Source organism: Piliocolobus tephrosceles, chromosome 11 (assembly GCF_002776525.5).
Source record: "Piliocolobus tephrosceles isolate RC106 chromosome 11, ASM277652v3, whole genome shotgun sequence".
In the NCBI taxonomy this organism is placed as follows: domain Eukaryota; kingdom Metazoa; phylum Chordata; class Mammalia; order Primates; family Cercopithecidae; genus Piliocolobus; species Piliocolobus tephrosceles.
The window spans coordinates 92,762,592-92,785,259 of record NC_045444.1 but is presented as its reverse complement, the minus strand read 5'-3'; the positions used below and the strand labels follow the sequence as shown (position 1 = coordinate 92,785,259).

The following is a 22,668-nucleotide window of genomic DNA, read 5'->3' as shown; positions in this document are numbered from 1 at the left end:
CTTAGGACTCTGCCTTACCCTTCACTTCCTACTTGCACAGAAACTCCAATCAGCCAGAGGTGAAAGAGTAGGGCCCTCTCAGGTCTTTCCCAGGCATGCCCACAGCTTTGCACATTTATGCAACCTTTTAGATCTCCGGGAATGTATCAGAGCTTTTCAAAGACCCTGTGGACAGCTTGTTCCCCAGATTTTTTGTTTGAAGTTTTGACCAGGCTTTTGTTTGTTCCATCTGGTATCACAGTGTCAAACCACAGAAGTGAAAATAACCAATATGGGGAAATTTTAGGTAAATATTCAATAAAACTTTGTGTTACGATATGGTGCCAAGAAAAGTGAGGAGACAGAAATGATGCTGAGCCTCCTGTGTCATTCTCCCTGACCCAACTGCATTATGTTCATTTGGAGATGTGGGCAATTCACTGGCAGAATGGACTCTGCTTGAGGAACAGGCTCTCTTCCTTTACTCAGGATGAACTCCCAATGCCCCCACTTACCGTCATGCACTAGCATCAAGCAAATTTTTCTTGAATTGATTTCCACATAGTTTTACTGTGATTCAGAAGAAAAACAAAATTACTTGGCACAAGATGTTAAGCCCTAAATACTATATAATACAAACCCTTCTGTATGTCCAAGAAGAAGATAGATTACATATTGAAGACTAAATCAGGATTGTTTTTTCTACTCAACAGTGGGGCTGAGGAAGGGAATCAGGCTTCATGACCATTCCATACTATAATTTTAACTCACAGAATCTGTACTAAAAAATTCCTTAAGCGCTTACACTGTTAACAAGATCTGCTGCTACAGCACACCTGCACATAAATGTTTGCCCATAGTTTCACCTATGGCAAGTGAAAACAGCTGTTTTATGATGGATATGATATTAAAAAAAAACCTACTCCAGAATTTAAATTTACACAACTTAAACTACGTAATTTAGAATCAGTATACTCAACAATCTCTAAGCAGCAGCAGCCATTCTTAAATTAGCACTTAAAATGTAGTGGCCATTTTTCTTCAGAATAATTCTCATCAACATCTTTAGCTCAACAGGAACTCATATATTTTCGTTTTGTTTTTATCCAGCCACTTATAACCATCCTCATGTTCTTCCAGATCTTTCATGATCATCCAGTATAGCCAAAGAAATGTCCTGGCCCCAAATGCAATCTGGCAGTTGCTATCGATTACCCTGGGCAATTTGGGGTTACTGTGATTTGTTCCTCAAAAGTCTGTCAGACATTGTTATGCCACATTCTAAGTTAGATTTGAGATCCTTTCTCTGTAGGAACAAAAAGAAGAGGAACGTTGTAGCTCTGCTAGGTTACAGATGTGTTAAGTAGTAAACACAGTATGAAAACCCGAAAACTATCAGTTATTATGGCCAAGTGGTTTCTCTGGTTCTATTAAGGCATCAAAGCTACCTCACTCACTCACCTAAATATATCCTAGACATAAGAAGGCCACTGTGTAAAACAGCACTAATAATCAATTAGTAGGCTACCATGTGACACAGTGAAATAACCACATTCAAACTCAGATTTTCAGGTACTCAATCAGCTAGTAAAATAGGTCTAGCTCAATGGATGATAAACACCACTCACTTTACTTATTTATCTGTGACCAGTGACAACTCTCGAAAAAAAAAATAGTAAGCCTTCTATTTTTCCAGGTCAAAAAAGCTGACAAAATCTCAGCTCAAACACTTAACATCTGATGAGTATACCAACTTCTCCTTAGGGTGTCTTTTTTTTTTTTTTTTTGCTGTGGCAATTGAGTTTATATAACACTATGCTAGCGCACCAAACCAACACAGAGAGCCTTTTCAAAATAACACAAACACAGGAAAACAATCTTTCCAGACAATGATCAGAAACAGCTTGCAATGGGTCTCAGGGCAGAAAGTGGAGGAATTGATCAAGGCCAAAGAGCAGTATCCTGTGAGTGTTAGCTATATGAGTCTATGAACGATCTTTGAAAGCACAAGAATTACGTTGCAAGCCCACTGACTTACCACTACTCAAATTCCCCCTCACACATATCAGTGCACGAGGGTGAGCAACCAGAGGCCTGTTTGGTTGATGCCTGGATCCCTGGCACCCACAGAGGGGTAAGCATGTAGTAGGGGTAGAAGTAATATTTGTTAAATGTATAAGTGATTGTCTTCTCTATGAGTTAAATAATTAGATAAAATTCACAGTCAATACTGCCAGAAAATGTAACTGTTTGTTGATAACTCAGCCTCAGTGAGAGCCCCCACTTCTATCTGATTATGAAAACCTTTTTCCCTAAGGACCAACACTGGGTATCTTCTATCACATTTATTCAAATTGACATCACATGGCTCTAGTTACAAAACATTAAGAATACAGAATTTCTGCTCCTCCCCTAGAAAAGCAGATTATAAAGAAACATTAAACTGAGTTTCCACCAAAAAAAAAAAACTAGTTATCTTCAATAAGTTATGCTATGAAACACAAAGAAAGGCTGAGGAACTGCTCCATACTGAAGAAAATTAGAGTCATGCCAGTAGATAATCCTGGATCAAATCCTGGACCAGGAGAGAATATTCTGGAATAATCCTTCAAACCTGAACAAGGTCTATGGAGTAGATAGTCTTATCAGATCAATGCTGATTTCCTGATTTTGATGGTATGTCCTGTGGTTATGTAAGAGAGTAATTTTCAAAAAGGGTAGTAAAGGGACAAAAAGTCCAAGAGAGGAAGCACAAACATCCAGGTATGGAATAAGAGAACTCTAGAAGGCAATGGTCCTGTCTGGTCTTGGGTCTGGGGAATTACCAAGGATAACACATAGAAGAGGCACAAAGGGAACAGCTAGGCTCAAACCTAGTGGTTTTCTCATATTTGCTACCAGGAGATCAGGGCTGTGTTATTATTTTCATTAAAAACGAACTGTAAGTATTATTCAGCAATAAAAAGGAACAAATTTTGTGCTACAACACAATGACAAAACATCATGGTAAATGAAAGAAGCCAACACAAAAGGCCACGTATTTTACTACTCCATCCATATGAACTATCCAGAAAAGGATATATTATGAAGACAGAAAGTAGATTAGTGCTGGCTTGGAACTGGGGGGTGAGAATGATGATTAACTATAAACTACAGTATGCCACAATTTTCTCATCTAATATATCGTGAAAATTACAGTATCTAACTCATAAAGGTCCTTTGAAGACCAAATGAGATAACAGATTAAAAACTTAGAACAACATCTGGCACTAAGGGCCCAAGATATTCACACACACACACACACACACATACCTTTTAACCTTAAAATAGTGAAACCTGGAAATAAATATATTACAACATTCATGTAATAAATTACAAACACAGAAAATTATAAGTTTATACTTAAAGATTCAACAAACTGTATTTTCTTTACATAGAAGCCCTTTACATAGAAGTCCTTTGCTTCTATGTAAAGAAATGGATTCCATTTTACATTTTCACTCTAGTCATTTATTTATTTATTTTTTGAGATGGAGTCTCCCTCTGTCGCCCAGGCTGGAGTGCAGTGGCCTGATCTCAGCTCACTGCAAGCTCCACCTCCCAGCTTCACGCCATTCTCCTGCCTCAGCCTCCTGAGTAGTGGGGACTACAGGCACCTGCCACCACGCCAGGTTAATTTCTTGTATTTTGTTTAGTAGAGACGGGGTTTTACCATGTTAGCCAGGATGGTCTTGATTTCCTGACCTCGTGATCCACCCGCCTCGGCCTCCCAAAGTGCTGAGATTACAGGCATGAGCCACCATGCCCAGTCGTGATTTTTATTATAAATATTAGAGGCCGGGTGTGGTGGCTCATGCTTGTAATCCCAGCACTTTGGGAGGCCAAGGCAGGTGGTCTCAAACTGAGGTCAGGAGTTCGAGACCAGCCTAGCCAACATGGTAAAACCCAGTCTCTACAAAAAATACAAAAATTAGCTGGGTGTAGTGGCACATGCACGTAATTCCAGCTACTCAGGAGGCTGAGGCAGAAGAATCACTTGAACCTGGAAGGCAGAGGTTGCAGTGAGCTGAAATTATACCACTGCACTCCAGCCTGGGCAATGAAGAAAGGCTCCACCTCAAGAAAGAAAGAAAAAAAAATATTAGGATGTTGTTCATCCTGGCAATAACATCTAGGCCAACAAACTCTGGAAGTCAGTACTACTGGGGCCAAAGGCACCTCACTGACCCACATACACTTTCTCATGTTTTCTTGTCCTTTATAATACATGCTGTGGCAGTGGAGGCTCCCAAGTTCTCCCTTCCCAGTAGGTGTCAAACAGTGATATAGATGCAGCCTCATGAACTCAGTCTTGTTCACGGGCCCTTTCAATCCAGGTACACAAAGTGAAAAGCTGCTAATCCACCACTCCACCAGCCAAATAAATGGTTTAATTTTAATCCTTTGAAATAACTACTGCATCAAATATAATCTGTATATCTTCGGTTAAACTATTTTCTCGCTGGCATCAACATTTACATTCTCTCATTTATTATCTCTCAGGCCATTATTCTCTTATTCTTCGAGTATTCCCAGAAAAAGTTTCTAACATGAAGAGAGAACAGAGACAAATTTCAAGGTTTGATAAATTTTATCTTGATAACATCAAAAACAAGTTTAGCTTTTACATTGCAATATAAAAAATACATTAGTCTTCACATTAGTTTTACATGGAAATATATAATTATTTGAATATTTAAATATAGCTTTTCTTTAACCAAAAAAAAAAAAAGTGTTACTCAGAGCCCTAGTTACGTAAATAATTTAAATGCACAAATGCAAAAACACACTTCACACAATATTGTCCACATACTGTAGAACTCAGGACAATTACAATAAAAATCTATGCAAAATACTGAACAAGAACAAGATTAATAAAATACTCATTATGGTTGTAATTTGACTTTTTACTATTAAAAGAACTTAATGCACTCTTGAATACACAAAAACATCAATTGTTTTATCTAATCTGCAAATTAAGCCAACATTTATTTAGACAAAGGGGCACATCTTGTATACTACCAAATTCTGAAAGTAATTTCCAATTTAATTTAAATTATAAGTTTCAACAATTTCAAGTTTTCAAGCTTGTCTAAAATAATGATTACAAGAACTAGTAAACATTTCAAAAACTTTAAACAAAATCATCAGTACTGCACTGTACTTCTATGTTTGGTAATATAAAATTTAAATATAAACCTTCTCCCTGCCCCCAATGAAAATGGTACTTAGAAGGGCTTCCAATGTGAAAATGGTAACATTTGTATAACTTGAAATTTGAATTACTTGAATTATAAGAACTTTTCTCTCGCATGATGTAATCACAATAGATATAACACATCATAAGTACGTAGTACATATTTTCATTTGATCTCTTGCTTTTAAACTTACACCGAAAGAATACAGAATGTCTATTAATAAAATTTAAGGGAACTATGTGTCTATTCCATAGGGAAAAAAGACACCAATACCCACAAATAGAATATTTTATGTATCAGCTGTTTGTTTACTTCCTAGTCACTAGGACAAAGCTTTGTTCCTAAATTAAAATTGGAGGATTATTTTGAACTACTGGCCCACAGTGATCTTTTAAGAAGAGAAATGAAAATATATTTGTGTATGAGGAGGCAAGGTTGAAGGAAATGAGATATATGCTGCTTTGCAACTAAAAACAAAAACATTTGTTTTTAAACATAATTACTATTTAAATTTAGAAGTAAAGAAATTACAAAAGAACTCCATCATAGCATACACACAGGTTAAACAATGGCCCCTGAAATAAAACCACATTTAGAAACCAACTGTTACACTATATTTCATTATTTCTAAGGTAACACATTTTAAATTCTGAAATCAAGATATGGTTTAACACTGACCTTAGTTTCAAGAAAATATGGCAGTCATACAATATAGTTGTAATTCACGTTTCCCCTTAACATTAATGATAGAAGATCCAGGATCTTGGCTTAACATGAATGAACGACAACTGAATGCATCTGTACCAACTCAACCAGTGTCCCTGAATACAAGTTCTGGATATACTCTGAGTATCCCAGACTCAAACTGCATCTCGTTAACATCTTTTATTTGAATTGTTAAAATCTGTTAACAAGTTAAAGACAAACTAATGTATAAACACAGGTTTCCACTCACAAAATGGGCCTCCGCAAAGATTACTAGTTTTATTCAATTCTTTGAAATATTAAGTAATTTTCTAATGAGAATTAATGGCCTGCCCAAATATTACCAAGCCAAGAATTTCAGTTCAAGTTATTAAAAACTGATATGGTAAGCTGGGCGCGGTGGCTCACGCCTGTAATCCCAGCACTTTGGGAGGCCAAGGCAGGTGGATCACGAGGTCAGGAGTTAGAGACCAGCCTGGCCAACACAGTGAAACCCCCGCCTCTACTAAAAATACAAAAATTAGCCAGGCATGGTGGCACACGCCTGTAGTCCCAGCTACTCAGGAGGTTTAGGCAGGAGAATCACTTGAACCCAGGAGGCGGAGGTCGCAGTGAGCCGAGATCAGGCCACTGCACTCCAGCCTGGGCAACGGAGTGAGACTCCGTCTCAAAAATAATAATAAAAAATAAAAATAAAAACTAATATGGCAATGCCTAAAATATTTTTAGGAGATAAGGCCACAAAGTAACCTGGATTTTCATATTAAACCACCAACTCTTCATGTAGAAGGGAGTAAAGGTGGTTAAAAAAACAGGGGGGGGAATGCTTAAACACATGGGCAAAATTATTTTCCCTTTTAAGATCTAATAAGGCTAACCCAAAAAACTTACAGAGACTGTATGTGTGCATGTGTCCAAATGATAAAAGTTAAAGACTTGCAGATTCCATTTAAATGAAGCAGGAGGAGTTTGTGTTAGGCATAAAAAAAATCACCAGTTTTTAAAAACTGTATTAAAGATTATGGAATCTCATTTTCTGGAATGTTTTAAAAAGAAAGACAAACTATATTTTGTTTGTATTCATTTAAGTCAACCCCTTTCAAAAGTTGACATAATTCATTATAGTTCCTTCTTCATAATAAGTTTGCTATATTCATTCTCACAATGTTAAATTTGCAAGGATGAGAGAGATAATCATAAAAAATAAGAAGGATATGATTTGAGGAACAAAATTCTATATATGGTGCTAAATTATTTTGTGACATAAATTAAGATGAAGTTCTTCTACAGAAAATGTTGGACAAAGGTTGCTTTGAATCTTAAAATGAAAGGACTCTAAACACTAATTTTAAATGAATATAAAAATTGTGAAAAATAATATTGATAGCAAAATAGTTCAAGATTAGTTTTCTCACCAAAGTTGGGAAAGCTGTGTGCACAAGGTACCAAATATATTTCAATTGAAGTACTGAATCCTCAACTAGCCTGAACACAAAAACAACTTCTATTTTATCTCATTACCTCTCAATTTGTTTGCTAGCCGAGTCATCATTCTTTCACATTGTTGTAAACAAGATGAGCTTCTCAGATCATATGCTCTCACAGGTCCAGAAGGACTTCTCTTTCGGCCATGGTAGCTTTCATCACTCCTCTTCTTCCTTCGTGTGACGCAGCAAGAAGCCCGCACAGGTCGCTTTGGAGGAGGATTTGCGATAGCGCTCGACAGCTCTTCAGCACCAGCTGGTGGAACTGAGGAATTCAAAAGCACTTTAGCTGTTCTCTTCACCTTCTTTAGCCTACTGACAACAGATTTTTTCTTTTTCAGATACATTCCAAGAAAAGCCCTCCTGGACTGATATCTATGACGTAAAAAAACGGAGTATTTTGAAATATACTTTCTAATTATATCACTTGGTTTGGTCCGAATCCAAATTGACTGTTTCTCCGAAGCTTTTCTGGGTTTTTGCCGGAGAATAATTGGTTTATAAACCTTTCTGGGAAAACCTAACTTATTACTACTAGTTGTCACCTTCTTTCCGTGAATTTTCTTTTTACTTTTACTTCCCAAAAACTTATTTCTAACTGATTTTGGAGAGATTTTGACAACATCACGATTTAAAAATGTTAGCTGGAAATTTTTTTTCTTTGGAACCTCACGAGCATGCAGAATCTTTGATTCTTCCAGAAACAGAGAAGGGTCACTGGTTCCCTGCTGTGAATTAAATCCGTATCTTGCCGGCACTGCCATTAAAGGTGCTGAAGCAGAGCCTTGTCCATCAGCATCATTATCTCCTGCACTGGAGTTTTGGTTGCTCCTATTAAAATGAATTTTAACCCAGTTACGCCTCTCAAACTCTGGTACTAATACATTCAGGGGAGGATTAATTATAATTTGCTTAATCAGGGGCTCATAATAATCAAAGATATTCCGTTTATATTTGCATATAAACTGAATATCATTATCCCAACTATGGTGCCTCATTTTAGGGAAGTGGAGGCCTTCACCCTCCTTCAGTTTAATATTTAAAGAAGAAAGAATACAGACTAAGGCTTTGGGTTGCATGGGCTTCAAAACTTTAGTACATGATGCAGGAAATTCAACTGTCCCAATTTTGACTTTCTTTTTGGTTTTTCTGTCATCCTGTAAACGTGAACACTTACTTTTTGGTGGGTCTTCCTCTTGTCTAATTATTTTTCTTTTCATCACTGGGTAATTCTTACAACTGGTCTGAGTACTATGGCTGATTTTCGCTGGCTGGCATTGAGAAGCCACACGCCACTTTTGCTCAGGAGGCCTCTCTGCTGAAGGATGATGATGGCATGGTTTATCTAAGGCCACCGACAAGTCATCAATATCTGAAATACCACAGACAATATCATCACTTTCTGACAGAGCTTGAGTTGGTGCAGTGTCCTCCTTACCCTGCAAGTCAGCCCAGGTAACCTTTTTTTTCCCCTTCAAAGAAACTTTTTTGGTCTCACAGTCATCATCAAAGTAACAGTGGAAACGACCTTCCCTAAATTCCTTCACAAGAGCATTAATTTTTATGTCATCTTCTCTCATTATCTGAGACCATGTTTTCCCCACAAATGAAGGAGGTACATGAGGTAAGGCTTCAAGAACTGGTTCATCAGGATTATCTTCTATGACATCCTTTGCTTTTTTCAGGTTCCTTACAGAATCAACCTTGGGAACAGAGCTTGACCTGGAATCACGGTTCTTTTCTTTCAAGTCAAAAGACACCTTCTTACAAGAGTGTCTTTTCTTAACAGTTTCTTGAGGCTGATCAGTATCAGAAGGAAGAGGGGGAGCACACTGAAAATTCATCTCAAAACCATCCGGTTCACAGCTCACATCTTCTAGATCTCTACGTTTTAGCTTTGAACGTTTTTTTTTATCGGCCCTTCGATGGAGCGCTGACTTGGAAGAGGCACCAAAATCCACTGCAGAAGCACTAGATTGACAGCTCTTACCCTTTAGGCCAGCATTTCTTGGATCTTTCCGAAGCTTGGCTCCTTTGTGAGCTTTCTGCAGTCGGTAAGTCATTCGATGAGAAGTGTCTCCCAAATTAAATTTTCCTTTAGAACCATTATATCCACAGCTCTTATCTTCTGAGTCAATATATTTCACCATTTTCTCATCAGGTCCTTGTGACTCGTAAGTCATGGACTGATCAGAGGCATCAACACTAAAATTCATTTCAGAACCACAAGACTGACAACTTGGCTCTCCCAGAATAATATAGTCTTTCTTCCGGTTTATTATTTTGAAAGTCTCTTTGCAATGGTTTGTCATTGAGGGAGTAGAGGCTTTACAACTACACCTGACTTCAGAACCAAAAGAGTCACAGCTCTTGTCTTCGATATCAATACATTCTGTATTTATACAGTTGATATCTTTGACAGTCAACTGAGGTGGGTCAGTCACTAACTGAAGGGGAGTATCATCTGAAATTACTTCATAATCACTATCACTGGGCACCAGATCCATAAGTATCACCTTTGGAAGATGTGTTTCTTTGACTGACCCTGGAAACTGGTTAACCACTATTTGAAAAGGAACATCAGAATCATACATCATTTCTGAATCACCAGGTCCATCGGTCTTTTCTTCCATGACAACATGCTCTTCCTTCTGAAGGTCTGCCTCTTTGTAAGACACTTGAGGTCGGTCAACTTCTGACTGAAGATGAACACAAGAATCACATTTTATTTCAGAACCACAGACTTCACAGTCCTTATTTTCTAGATCATTATGATCCCTCTTTTGCAAGTTTATTTCTTTGACAGGCATAGAAGATTGATCGGTCACAAACTGAACAGGAATATGAGAAGCATAACTTACATCAAAATCACCTAATTTATAGCTCTTATCTTCCAGATAAATATGGTCTTCCTTCCAAAGATTTATTTCTTTGACAGATTTTTGAAGCTCATCTGCTGCTGCCTGGAAAGAGTCACTGGAATCAGAACTTTCTTCAGGACTATAAGAATTACTGCTCTTATCTTCCAGACTGGCATGCTCCTCTTGCAAAATTTGGGGTTGTTTTATCACTGACTGAAGAGGGATATTTGAAACATAAATTATTTCAGAATCACTGGGCACATAGCCCTTATCATCCAGACAAACATGTTCCTCCCTCAAAACATTTATTTCTTTATTCACCCCTTGAATTTTATTAGTCACAGACAGAAGGGGTTCATGAGAATCAACATTTATTTTAGAATTGGTAGGTCTGACAATCTTATTTTCCAAGTCAACATGCTCTTTCCAAAGACTGACCTCCTTAACTACTTCTTCAGGTTGGCCAGCCACTGGCTGAAGAACAGTAGAATCATACATCATTTCAAAACCCTTAGCTTCATTCCTCCTATCTTCCATGTCAACTTCTTCATCCTTCCAAAGGCTTATTTCTTTAACGGTTTCTCTCAGCTGGTCAGCCACTGACTGAAGAGGGTCATCAGAATCAAAACTTATTTCAGAACCACAACATTGATTGTGCTTACCTTCTAGCTCAATGTGGTCCTGCTCCAAAATAGTTATTTGAGGTCGATTGACTATTGACTGAACCAAGAAACGAGAATCCAAATTCATTTCAGAACAACTATATTGGCTGTTCTTAACTTGCAAGTACATATGGTTTTCTTTCTCAAGGTTTACATGTTTAATAGCTACTTTGGGTTGAACAGCCACAGATTGGACAGAAACATCAGAATCATGTATTAATTTAGAAGTACTAGGTTCATTAATCCTATTTTTCAGGCCAATAACCTCTTCCTTCCATTGGTCTATTTTTTTAACCGCTTCCTGAAGTTGTTCAGAATCAAAAGTTATTTCAGAATCACCTGATTTACTGTTTTTGTCTCTCAGATTAACATGTTTTTCCTTCAAAAAAGCTAGCTGAGTTTGGTCAGTCATTGACTGAGGTGGAACATTAGAATCCAAAATTATTTCAGAACCACTACATTTATCATAGTTTTGTAGAACATATTGCTTCTTTCTGTTTATTTTGTTAACAGCTACTTGAGGTTCAATTACTGAATAATGAGGGACACCAGAATCTAAACTTGTTTTTGAACCACTGAATTCAGCACTGCCACCTTGGAATTCAGCATACTTTTCTCTTTGAAGCCATGTTTCTTTGACAATTACTTCAGGTTTGTGAGTCACTGGCCGAAGAGGGACATCAGAATCCAAACTTGTTTCAAAACCACTCTTATTTTCTAAGTACATGTGCTCTTTTGTGTGACGGCTTATTTTTTTAATGGGATCTTCAGAATGTCCAGTCACTGAATGAAAAATGATATTATAATCCAAACTTATTTCAGAATCAATAGGTTCATTTTCCTTATTTTCTAAGTGTACCTGGTCTTCTTTTTGAGGATTTAGATTTTTGACAGCTACTTCAGGAGAATTAGTCACTGAATGACGAGGGGCATAGGAATCCGAACTTATTTCAGAACCACTGGGTTCATCATTCTTCCTTTCTAAGTGAATGTACTCTTCTTTCTGAATTACTTCTTTAACAGCTACTTCAGGGTGATCATTTCCTGAATGAAGAGGAATATCAGAATCAAAAGTTATTTCAGAAACACAAGATTCATTACTTTTACTTTCCAGATCAACAGTTTCTTCCTCATAAACAGCTACTTCAGGTTGGTCAATTACTGAATAAAGAGGAATATCAGAATCAAAAGTTATTTCAGAACTATCTGACTCACAGCTCTCATCTTCCAGGTCAATGTGCCGTTCTTTTCCTTCAGCATCCAGATGAGACTGCTCAGAAACTGACAGAAGAGGCGGGTCAGAATCAAAAGTCAACTCAGAGCTGGAGCAATCATAGCTCTTAACTTCCATGTCAATATTTAACTCTTTAAGATTTACTTCATCCAAAGCTTCTTGAGGCTCGTCGTGAGCTGAATGATAAAGAGAAGCTGGAGAATCAGAACTTAGAGAAGAACTGCTAGACTGAACACTCTTATTCTCAAGGTCAATATCCACTTTCTGAGGCTCTATTTCTGCTACATGAGGCTGGTCAGCCACTAACTGAGCATCGGTGTGAAAACCCATTCCAGAACCATGGGATTCATAGTTCACATCCATAAGGTAAGCATTCTTCTCCTTTAGAAGATTTATCTTTTCAACAGCCCTCTGGGATTCATCTGCAACTGTCCCGAGTGAGACATCACAATCAAGATGTGCTTTAGCACTACTGGGTTTACGCTTCTTATGTTTTAGGTGGACTTGTCTACCTTTCAGGTTTCTTCCTTTGACAGTCAGTTGGGGATGATCAACTACTGACTCAAGAGAAACATCACAATCAAAACTTGTTTCAGAACAACTCGATCCATAGTTATCAACCAAGCCACTATGAGCCTTCTTCCGAAGTTTTGTTTCTGTGACAGCCACCAGGGGTCGGTCAACCACTGACTGCGGTGGGAAAACAGAATCAGCACTTACTTCAGAACTACTGGAACCATAGTTCTTATCAACCAAACCAATGTGCACTTCCTTAGGAAGGTTTACTTCTCTTACAGATTGGTGAGGGTAGTCACTAGTGGACTGAGGTGAAGCATCACAATCAAAATTTGTTTCAGAATCACTAGATTCATAGCTTTGGTCAACCAGGCTAATATGCCTTGCATTCTGAAGACTTATTTCTTTAACAATCATTTGGGATGGGTTGGTAACCAAGTGAAGACTGTCATCGCAATCAGAACTTATTTTAGAAACATAAGATGTATTATTCTTATACTGTGCATCAGTACACACTTTCTTGGAAAGGTTTACTTCTTTGGCACTCACTTTAGATTGGTCAGTCACTGAATGAAAAGAGGAACTGCAATCAAAACTCATTTCTGAACCTCTAGATTCATAGTTATCTTCTTGGTCAATTCGCTCCTCCTTCCAAAGATTTATGTCTTGTGCAGTCTCTTGGGGCTGATTAGATGCTGACTGAAGAGAGCTATAATCAAACTTCATTTCAGAACTCAATGAGCACTTCTGTTCCCAAAAGACTTTCTTGTTAAAAACCAAACGCTTTTCTTCTTGGGTACAATCCATATTAGAAAAGAATTCCTCATGGTGCTTTGGAATAGTATCTTCAAAGATTCCTTTATTTAAAGGCATGTCAGTTTTATTCGGGTTTACTGCTAATTTGGAAGGAGATTTAACTCTTAAGGAGCCCTTAGTACCCATGCGTTCCTGGAATTTCAAGCCAGCTGACAAAGTTTTACCCTGAGATTTTACATCTTTCCACAAAACCAACTTATCTGAATTCATGCGTAAAGATTTCCTATTTGGTTCTTTAGGTTTCTGATGTGAAAATGAAGAAGTTTCTACATGGGATGATGGCACAGGATTTCCAGAGGCCCCGTCTGACTGTTCAAGATATTTGCCAACTTTGTTTGGGTCACATTTGCTAACTGAATCCAAATGAGCTGCTGCTGGTAAACCAGTTGTATTAGTTTTAACTGGTCTATCATTAGAGCTTTCAGATGAACAACTAGCAGGAGCATTATAAATCACTGGGGGGCGTACCAAGTTGCTTCCATTATTTGTAGCCTGACCAATATCTAGTAGATTACTTTTTTTCACACCGGCCCCAATTTTATGAACAAACTCCAAGGGCTGCTGCTGTCCCTTCTCCAGTTTTTGAATAACTGATGGTCGAACTGAAACCTCCTGTGTGCCTTCCTGAGATTTATGAGGTCTGGAATGTAACTCTTCAATAGGTTCGGAAGCTTCGGAGGGTCTCTCTTCGGTAGCATCCTCATCCTCAACCTTATCCTCATCCTCTTCCTCTTCTTCAGAAAAATCATCATCCAAATGCACCACTTCAGACGATGACCCGGTATTCACATGTGTCTCATCTTGTGTTGAACTAAAAAGAAAGGGGGGAGACTCATAAACATATTCTAATATCTGTTTAAAATATTAAAAGAGACGCATAATAAATGTTATTTGCTTTCTATTCTGGACTATCCTTAAAGGACAAGGAATCCAGGCAGTCACCACAGGCTGAACACTGCATGGACTGCGGGGAGGGAATTACTGCAGAAGGTGGAGGTGGTGCTACCAATTGCTACTTAAATACAAATGACCCCTAAACATGAATAATTAAACAAATAAAATCATATATTATTTTTCAATTATCAGAGTAGTAACAGCAAAAAGTTTGACATGTTACTTAACTTTGTAGGCTTCAGTTTCTGCCTCCAAAAAAAGGGAATCTTACACTATTTTCCCTCATGAGATTGTTTTGATGAGTAAATTAATTGTTACATGTAAGGAGCATTAAAATGAAGAAACAGTTCGACACACAGTAAGCATTCACAAATGTTAGCTATTATTACCTTAACACAATGTTTTGGTGAGGGTGTAAGGACAAAGGCACTTTAATACATTGTTCACAGGAATATAGATCAGTTAATGGTTACTGGTTAACCTCTATGTAGATTTGTAACCTCTACAAAAAGCAATTTTGCAATGTCTATTAAAATTAAGAATGTACATACCCTCTGACCTCTAATTCCACTTTTGGTTTTCTCATGAGTTTAATGAGGCATGTACAAGAATATTTACTGCTACTTTTGAGAGGAGGGAGAAGTAATAGCAAATGACTAGAATCAACCTGAATACTCAGTAACTAGGTACTGGTTAAATAATTAATGGTACTTAATGGAATACAATGTGGGTTTTAAAAATAATAAAACAGCTCTATACATACAAATAAAAACCAATTACTATAAACATTGTTAGTGAAAAGCAAGGGTACACAGAAAGCTACCATTTATGTAAAATAGAAGGGAAAAAATAATGCACTTAGAATATCTAGAGAATGGCACATACAACTGTAGAGGTCTAGAGGTATCACGTGTTACCTCTAGTGAAGTGATTACAGGATGGCAGCAATTTAAGAAAACTTACTTTTGAACGTGCCCTGTGAATTATGTCTAAGTATTTCCCATTCAAAATTTAAATTCCATTATTTTTAAAAAGACCCAAAACTTTCATATCTAAAATCAGTCTATGAATCTCTTCTATCAGTATCAAGACAACATGTTTGACCAAAGCATTTCAGGGACTGCTCTTTCATGTATATAACCAGCTGACCTAATGATATTGCCATGGCCTGAATTCTTAAAGTCAGGCAAACATTCATTCACGCAATAACCATCTACTAAGGACTTACTACTGCATTACAGGCACTATGCTAGGTACTAAGGCAAATTCAAAAAAAGTTGAGCTGCCTCTTAAAGACCATTCAAGTAGCTGCAGAAGGCAGACACATAAAAAATAATAACAATTCAAGGAGGTAAGTATCATCACATCTAGATTTAAGAAAAAAAATTAAACTGTCACAGCCAAGAGGGACCTAAAGAGACATTACAAGTTAATATAATGTGGTATCCTGGATGTGATTCTGAAACAGAAAAACTAGTAAAACTAAGGAAATCTTAGTTTAAGAAAACTTAGTTTAAGTAGAAACTAAGAAGTCTGAATAAACCATGAACTTTACTAATATCAGTTCATTACTTGTAACAAATATACCACATTAATGTTAATAATAGAGAAATTGGGTGAGAGAGCATTATAGGCACACTCTGTACTATTTCCTCAATGGTTCCATTAATCTAAAACTGTTTGTTTATAAAAATAGCCTATAAAAATTAAAAATAAACACCTAAAAATGTATTGAATTTTTCTAATTTGAGATGTCATTTGTCTAAGAGAACATGCACATGTGTCAGCCATATGCAATTTTATTTTAGCCTAAGTATTACTGTTACTATCTTTCCCATATAAATTGATTGCCTTAATATTAATTTTGAATTTGGAAAATAAAAAAGTTAACCCGGCATCCAAAGTACTGTGATGCAGCAAAAAACAATCCTAATTTTTCATACTTCTCAACAATGACATTGCAGTGCAACAACCACTTTAGTTCTTCAGAACCCTAGACTTCTTCATTTGTCTTAAGGACTACCACAACATTCTCAAAATAAAACCAATTTTGCAACATGTAGCTAAGAAAAGAAAGAAAAGGGAGAAAAGAAAAGAAGGTAGAATCATAAAATCATACAGTTGGTAAAATCCCAGGAAGATCATGAACTGCCATCTGGATGCTTTGATCTGCATCTGTATTTGTGTGTGTATAATATGTTTAACAATTAAATCATAATCCACATTTAACACATCATTTGTAACTACACAACAACAAAAAAAGCTCTCTAAAAAGCTAACCATTAAAAATTCAAAACCACTCTTTTGGCCAGGTGTGGTGGTTCATGCCTGTAATCCCCTCACTTTGGAAGACTCAAGTGAGACGATCACTTGAGGCCAAGAGTTCGAGAACAGCCTTGGCAACATAATGAGATCCTGTTTCTACAAAAATTTTAAAAAATAAGCCAGGCATGGTGGTACATGCCTATAGTCCCAGATACTCGAGAGTTTGAAGCAGGTGGGTCACTTGAGCCCAGGACTTTGAGACTACAGTGAGCTATAATCACACGCTGCACTCCAGCCTGGGCCACAAAGTGAGACCTACAAACGAACAAAAAACAGTCAAACTCTTGAGCTAAAAAGAAAAACTCTTGAGCTAAAAAGAAAATATTTTGAAAATTATCTAAAAGAAATAAAAACTATGAGATATGGCCAAATAAAAAGTCATACTTTTAAATACTTCCATTAAGAAAAGAATTCATAAATACAACTGGGCACCCAATTTAAGATGAAAAAAATAACAACCAAATTGCTCCCATTAGAAGGTAGATGAAATATATTAAGAAAAGGAAAAAATTAATGAAGACAAAACAAAAATAAAGAGCTGATTTTCAGGAAAGCTAAAATAGAAAAATTTACAATGTCTAGACAAGAGGAGAACAGAAAGGAAATTTTTTTAAATCATAAATCCTGTAAGTTAGAAAGCTTATACATATATACAAAAAAATGTACTATTGGCATGTGATTTTTTTAAAATCAAGGAAACAAAATGGTATGCAAAAAGATCTACATACACACATATACACAAATACAAGACCTCAGGTTATGACACAGGTAGTGACATTTTATATCAGCAGGGATAATGAGAGATACAAGAAGTCCTGCCTCACACCACATATAAAAACAAACTCCAAGATGATTACAAATATTTAAAACAGAAAACAAAGGCATGAAGAAAAAGGCATAAAAGAAGCCGTAAAGAAAAATTCTTACATCTGATTAAATCAAAAATGTTAATTTCTGCATGATAAAGAATAACATATACAGTTAAAAGACAAACAACTGGGTTCTGAAAAAAAATCTGTAACACATTTAAAATACAAAGGATATTACTCATACTCAAATATTGCTTACAAAGCCAAAATATACAAATAACTCAATAGAAAAATGGGCAAAGTATATTAACAAACATATCATAGAATAAAATATGGCCAATCAATACACAAAAAAGTTCTACCTGAAAATAGATAATATGGGATTATCAGTATGTATATCTACACATTTTTGGCCCATTATTTTGGTAGGGAAAAAAGAAGCTGATAATCCCAGGGTTAGCAACAGTGACAGGAAATCGGCATTCTCTTATGCTACTGGTGTGAGTATAAATTGGTATAGCCTTCTAGGAAGTGTCTAGCAAGGATTTCAAAGGTCCATACACAATGAGAGCAACAAAATAAATAATAACTAGTAACAAATTAAAACCCATAGAATAAAAGAAATATCCATGAGTCTATAATGATATAAATAAATATTAAATACTTGAATAAATAAGTGAAAGAACAAGATCTTCTTTAAGGTAGAATTTTGATTAAAGAATCATTAATGGCTGCATAAAATAAGTGGGCAAAAGTAAGATAAGAAACAGGGTATTTACACAGTCTCAAAGTTCTTCCCCATACCGATCCTTATTAATTAGGAAAAACAGTAACTTCACAGTGGAGTAACTTGGCAGACTGTAGTACCTTAATCAAGTGGCTCAAGCTAACATCACCCAAATGATATGGCAACATTATGTGTCTCCTGATTCCACACTGAGAAGGGCACAACATCGATTCTAAGATATTCGTGCCCAAAATGCATAACCAAAGTTTAAGCATAAGAAAATATCAGACAGACAAAAATTGAAGGCTATCCCATAAATTAACTGGCCAGTACTCTATAAAGAAAGTATCATGGTCTTAAAAACAAAGAAAAACTGAGGAACTATTTAAGATAAAGGAAAACTAAGGAGATGTTGACAACAAAATGCAATGTGTGATTCTGGATTGGCTTCTGGTCCAAGAAATGGACATGAGTTAAGACAACCAACAAAATTTAAACAAGGTCTATAGATTAGCTGTTAGTATGGTATCAATGTAATTTCTTGGTTTTTGGTTTTTGTGTTTTTAAAATTGGCTCCCTCTGAGCAGGGTTCAGGGAGATTTTGCTTTGGGTTTGTTTGTTTTGAGACAAAGTTTCACTCTTGTTGCCCAGACTGGAGTACAATAGTACAATCTCAGCTCACCACAACCTCCACCTCCCGGGTTCAAGCAATTCTCCTGCCTCAGCCTCCTGAGTACCTGGGATTACAGGCATGCACCACCATGCCCAGCTAATTTTTTGTATTTTTAGTAGAGGCAGGATTTCTCCATGTTGGTCAGGCTGGTCTCAAACTCCCGACCTCAGGTGATCCGCCCGCCTCGGCCTCCCAAAGTGGTGGTATTATAGGTGTGAACCATTGCGTCCAGCTTGGGGCTTGTTTTTTTTTAGAGGCCAGGACAGGCCTCACTATGTTGCCCAGGCTGGATGTACCTATTCACGGGCTGCGGGGAGGTCAAAGTACACTGCAGCCTCCAACTTGCGTAGTCAAGTAATCCTCCTACTGCATTTGTAGTTTCCTGGTTTTTATCATTGTACTGTGTGTTTTTTTTTTTTTTTAAGATGGAGTCTAGCTCTGTCACCCAGGCTGGAGTGCAGTTCAAGGAATTATTCTACCTCAGCCTCCCGAGTAGCTGGGACAACAGGCATGTGCCAACATGCCTAGCTAATTTTTGTATTTTTAGTAGAGACAGGGGTTTCACCATGTTGGCCAGGCTGGTCTTGAACTCCTGACCTCAAGCCATCAGCCCTCCTTGGCTTCCCAAAGTGCTGGGATTACAGGCGTGAGCCACCACTCCTGGCCCTCTGTGGTTATTTTGGATTTAATATTTGAGAAAGCCAGGGGAAGGTGATCCAAGAACTTCTTGTACCAGTTTTGCAACATTTTTGTAAGCCTGAAATTATTCCAAAAAGGAAAGTTAAAAAATAAAAATAAAAAATAAAAAAACATTTTTAAGGTCCATAAACTCTGACCCAGAACTTCAAATTCTAGCAAGATATAACATAGAAATAGTTGCATGTGGCCGGGCACAGTAGCTCATGCCTGTAATCCCAGCACTCTGGGAGGGCGAGGTGGGCAGATTACCTGAGGTCGGGAGTTTGAGACCAGCCTGGCCAACATGGTGAAACCCGTCTCTACTAAAAATACAAAAATTAGCCAGGCATGGTGGCACATGCCTGTAATCCCAGCTACTCTAGAGGCTGAGGCAGGAGAATTGCTTGAGTCCGGGAAATGGAGGTTGCAATGACCCAAGACCGTGCCATAGCACTCCAGCCTGGCCGACAGAGTGAGACTCTGTCTCAAAAAAACAAAACAAAAAAGAAACAGTTTCATGTAAAAACATGTTTGCTGAAACACTGTTCATGAGAGTTATACATTGGAGCTGGGAGTGGTGACTCATGCCTGTAATCCCAGCACTTTGCGAAGCCAAGGCAGGCAGATCACCTGAGGTCAGGAGTTCAAGACCAGCCTGGCCAACATGGCAAAACCCAGTCTCTACTAAATATACAAAAAAATTAGCCAGGCGTGGTGATGTGTGCCTGTAATCCCAGCTACTCGGGAGGCTGAGGCAGGAAGAATTGCTTGAATCAGGGAGGCAGAGGTTGCAGTGAGCTGAGATCGTGCAGAGCAAGGCTCCGTCACAAAAAAAAAAAAAAAAAAAAAAAAAAAAAACTGGAAACTTATACTGACCCCAGGATAGGCTAATTCTATCTTCCCAGCAGCTAAGAAATCATCTTGTTTTCCTCTCATTTTTCCCCATTAAAATATTTTTGCCATTTCTAAGGTCTATGTTAGTGATCTGCAAGGCAAAGAAGTTTATCTCTTTTTCTACTAATTGGTGCACATCTCAGTTAATTCTGCACAGATGTGCTAATGATCTATTTTTACCTTATCTTGTACAGCTGGAGCTAAAAACTTACCACAGTATTTAATCTGATTTTCCACCAATGCTTTTCTTTAACATAGGGCATTAACTCTTAAATGTTATCAAAATAATTACTTTTATTAAAAACAACTAAAACAAATGGATACAAGAAAAGCTATCAAAATAAAAACAGATTATTTAAAAACCCAATTCTTTATGGTATCTCTTTTACTCAGAATTAGCAAAGAGTTCTATTAATGTGGAACTGATTCAGTTTTGACTTGATTGTCCTTACTCTGCTTTCGTCACCAGATTTTCTGTTGCTAACCTTCCAAAAACTATTTTGCAGGTGCGGTGGCTCACACCTGTAATCTCAGCACTTTGGGAGGCCAAGGCGGGTAGATCACCTGAGGTCGGGAGTTCCAGACCAGCCTGACCAACATGGGGAAACCTCGCCTCTAATAAAAATACAAAAAATTAGCCAGGCGTGGTGGCGCATGCCTGTAATCCCAGCTACTTGGGAGACTGAGGCAGGAGAATCGCTTGAACCTGGGAGGTGGAGGTTGCGGTGAGCTGAGATCATGCCATTGCACTCTATCCTGGGCAACAAGAGTGAAACTCCACCTCAGAAAAAACAAACAAACAAACAGATAAAAACTATTTCTTCCTCCTTTTCCCCCTGCTTAATCCTATAACATACTTATAAAACATCTTAATGATATACAATTATTTATTAGCCTTAGACTTTTATTTAGGAAAAAAATATAATGTAGTCCATATCTTCTATAGTGAAATTTCTTACTTAAGCTAAGAAAAATTTAAAATTGCAAATGAAAGTTACTAAAATTTCACTTTATATTCCTTGATTCAAAGATTCACTTAAAGTATTGATTGGGACATGAACACAAACACCCACTGTAACATATAACTACGTATAAATATTATTCCAATCAACTACTTTACCTGCTCTCTTGACAGTGATATGGATGGTGCTGCAGTACATCCTGTAAGAAACGCTCCATCAAACTGCTGGTACATATTTGACGTCTACTCTGTCTGGTCAAACTCCTGTGCTGAGCACTGAACAAATGCTATAAAGAAAAAAGAAATGGAATATTTTTAAATGGATAGTATTTAGTAGTAAGAGTTCGACAAAATGGATTCATTTATATACTCCTGGTAAAGTTATGAACTGACAGCTTTTCTGTAAAGCAATTCTGAAATTTGCATCTAAAAACCATAAAACTACTTTCCCTTAGGTAAAATAATGAGATTTCCCTAAGTATAGCCTAAGGAAATAGTCTTAAAGGTAAATGATTCATGCAAAAAAGATATCATTATCATAGCATAACAAAAAACTGGAAACCTCCTAAGTTTCTAACAGTAAAAGACTTCAGTTATAATAGGTTCTAAGATGTAATACTATGCAGCTATCTAAAATAATACAAAGAATTTTTAATAACATGGGGAAACGTTACATATTAAGAAAAAATGAATGTAGTAGTGTGGCTAAGCGGTCTAAGGCGCTAGATTTAGAAAAAAATGAGGAATGCAAAAACCACATGTATGGTTTCATGTCAAACTACAGTTTAAAAACATACAGACAAGTAAATGGAAGAAATTACAGTAGTCCCCTATTATCCTCAGGGGATTTGTTCCAAGACCCCCAGTGGATGCCTGAAACAGTGGATAGTACCAAACCTATGTATGTTTTTCCTTACGTACCTATGATAAAGATTAATTTATAAACTAGACATAGTAAGGGATTAACGACAATAACTGATAATGAAATAAAACAATTATAACAATACACTGTAACAAAAGTAAAATAAGGGTTACTTGAACACAAGCACTGTGATATCCAACAGCTGATCTAATAACCAAGACAGTTACTGAGTGACTAATGGGCAGATGGTATATACAGCAGGAATATGCTGGACAAATGGATGATTCATATTCTGAGTGGGACAATGAGTGACAGCGAAGGATTTCATCAAGCTACTCAGAATAACGTGCA

At 37.1% G+C, this 22,668-nt stretch overlaps 1 protein-coding gene across 4 annotated transcripts in view; it reads right to left on the bottom strand.

Annotated features, from left to right (window-relative positions):
- Positions 1 to 4,590: 4,590 nt before the first annotated feature.
- The window catches only part of ZDBF2 (zinc finger DBF-type containing 2), a 37,549-nt gene continuing 19,471 nt past the window's right edge, over positions 4,591 to 22,668 (bottom strand). For 3 of the 4 annotated variants that reach the window (XM_023219461.2, XM_023219446.1, XM_023219453.1), the window contains 2 exons: positions 21,615 to 21,742; positions 4,591 to 14,305 (listed from right to left, as the gene is read on the bottom strand). In XM_023219461.2, the coding sequence (XP_023075229.1) occupies positions 7,426 to 14,305; positions 21,615 to 21,742 (7,008 nt within the window). In that variant the 3' untranslated portion in view covers positions 4,591 to 7,425. The remainder of the gene's footprint in view (positions 14,306 to 21,614; positions 21,743 to 22,668) is intronic. The other variant, XM_031936575.1, reaches the window with a different exon arrangement.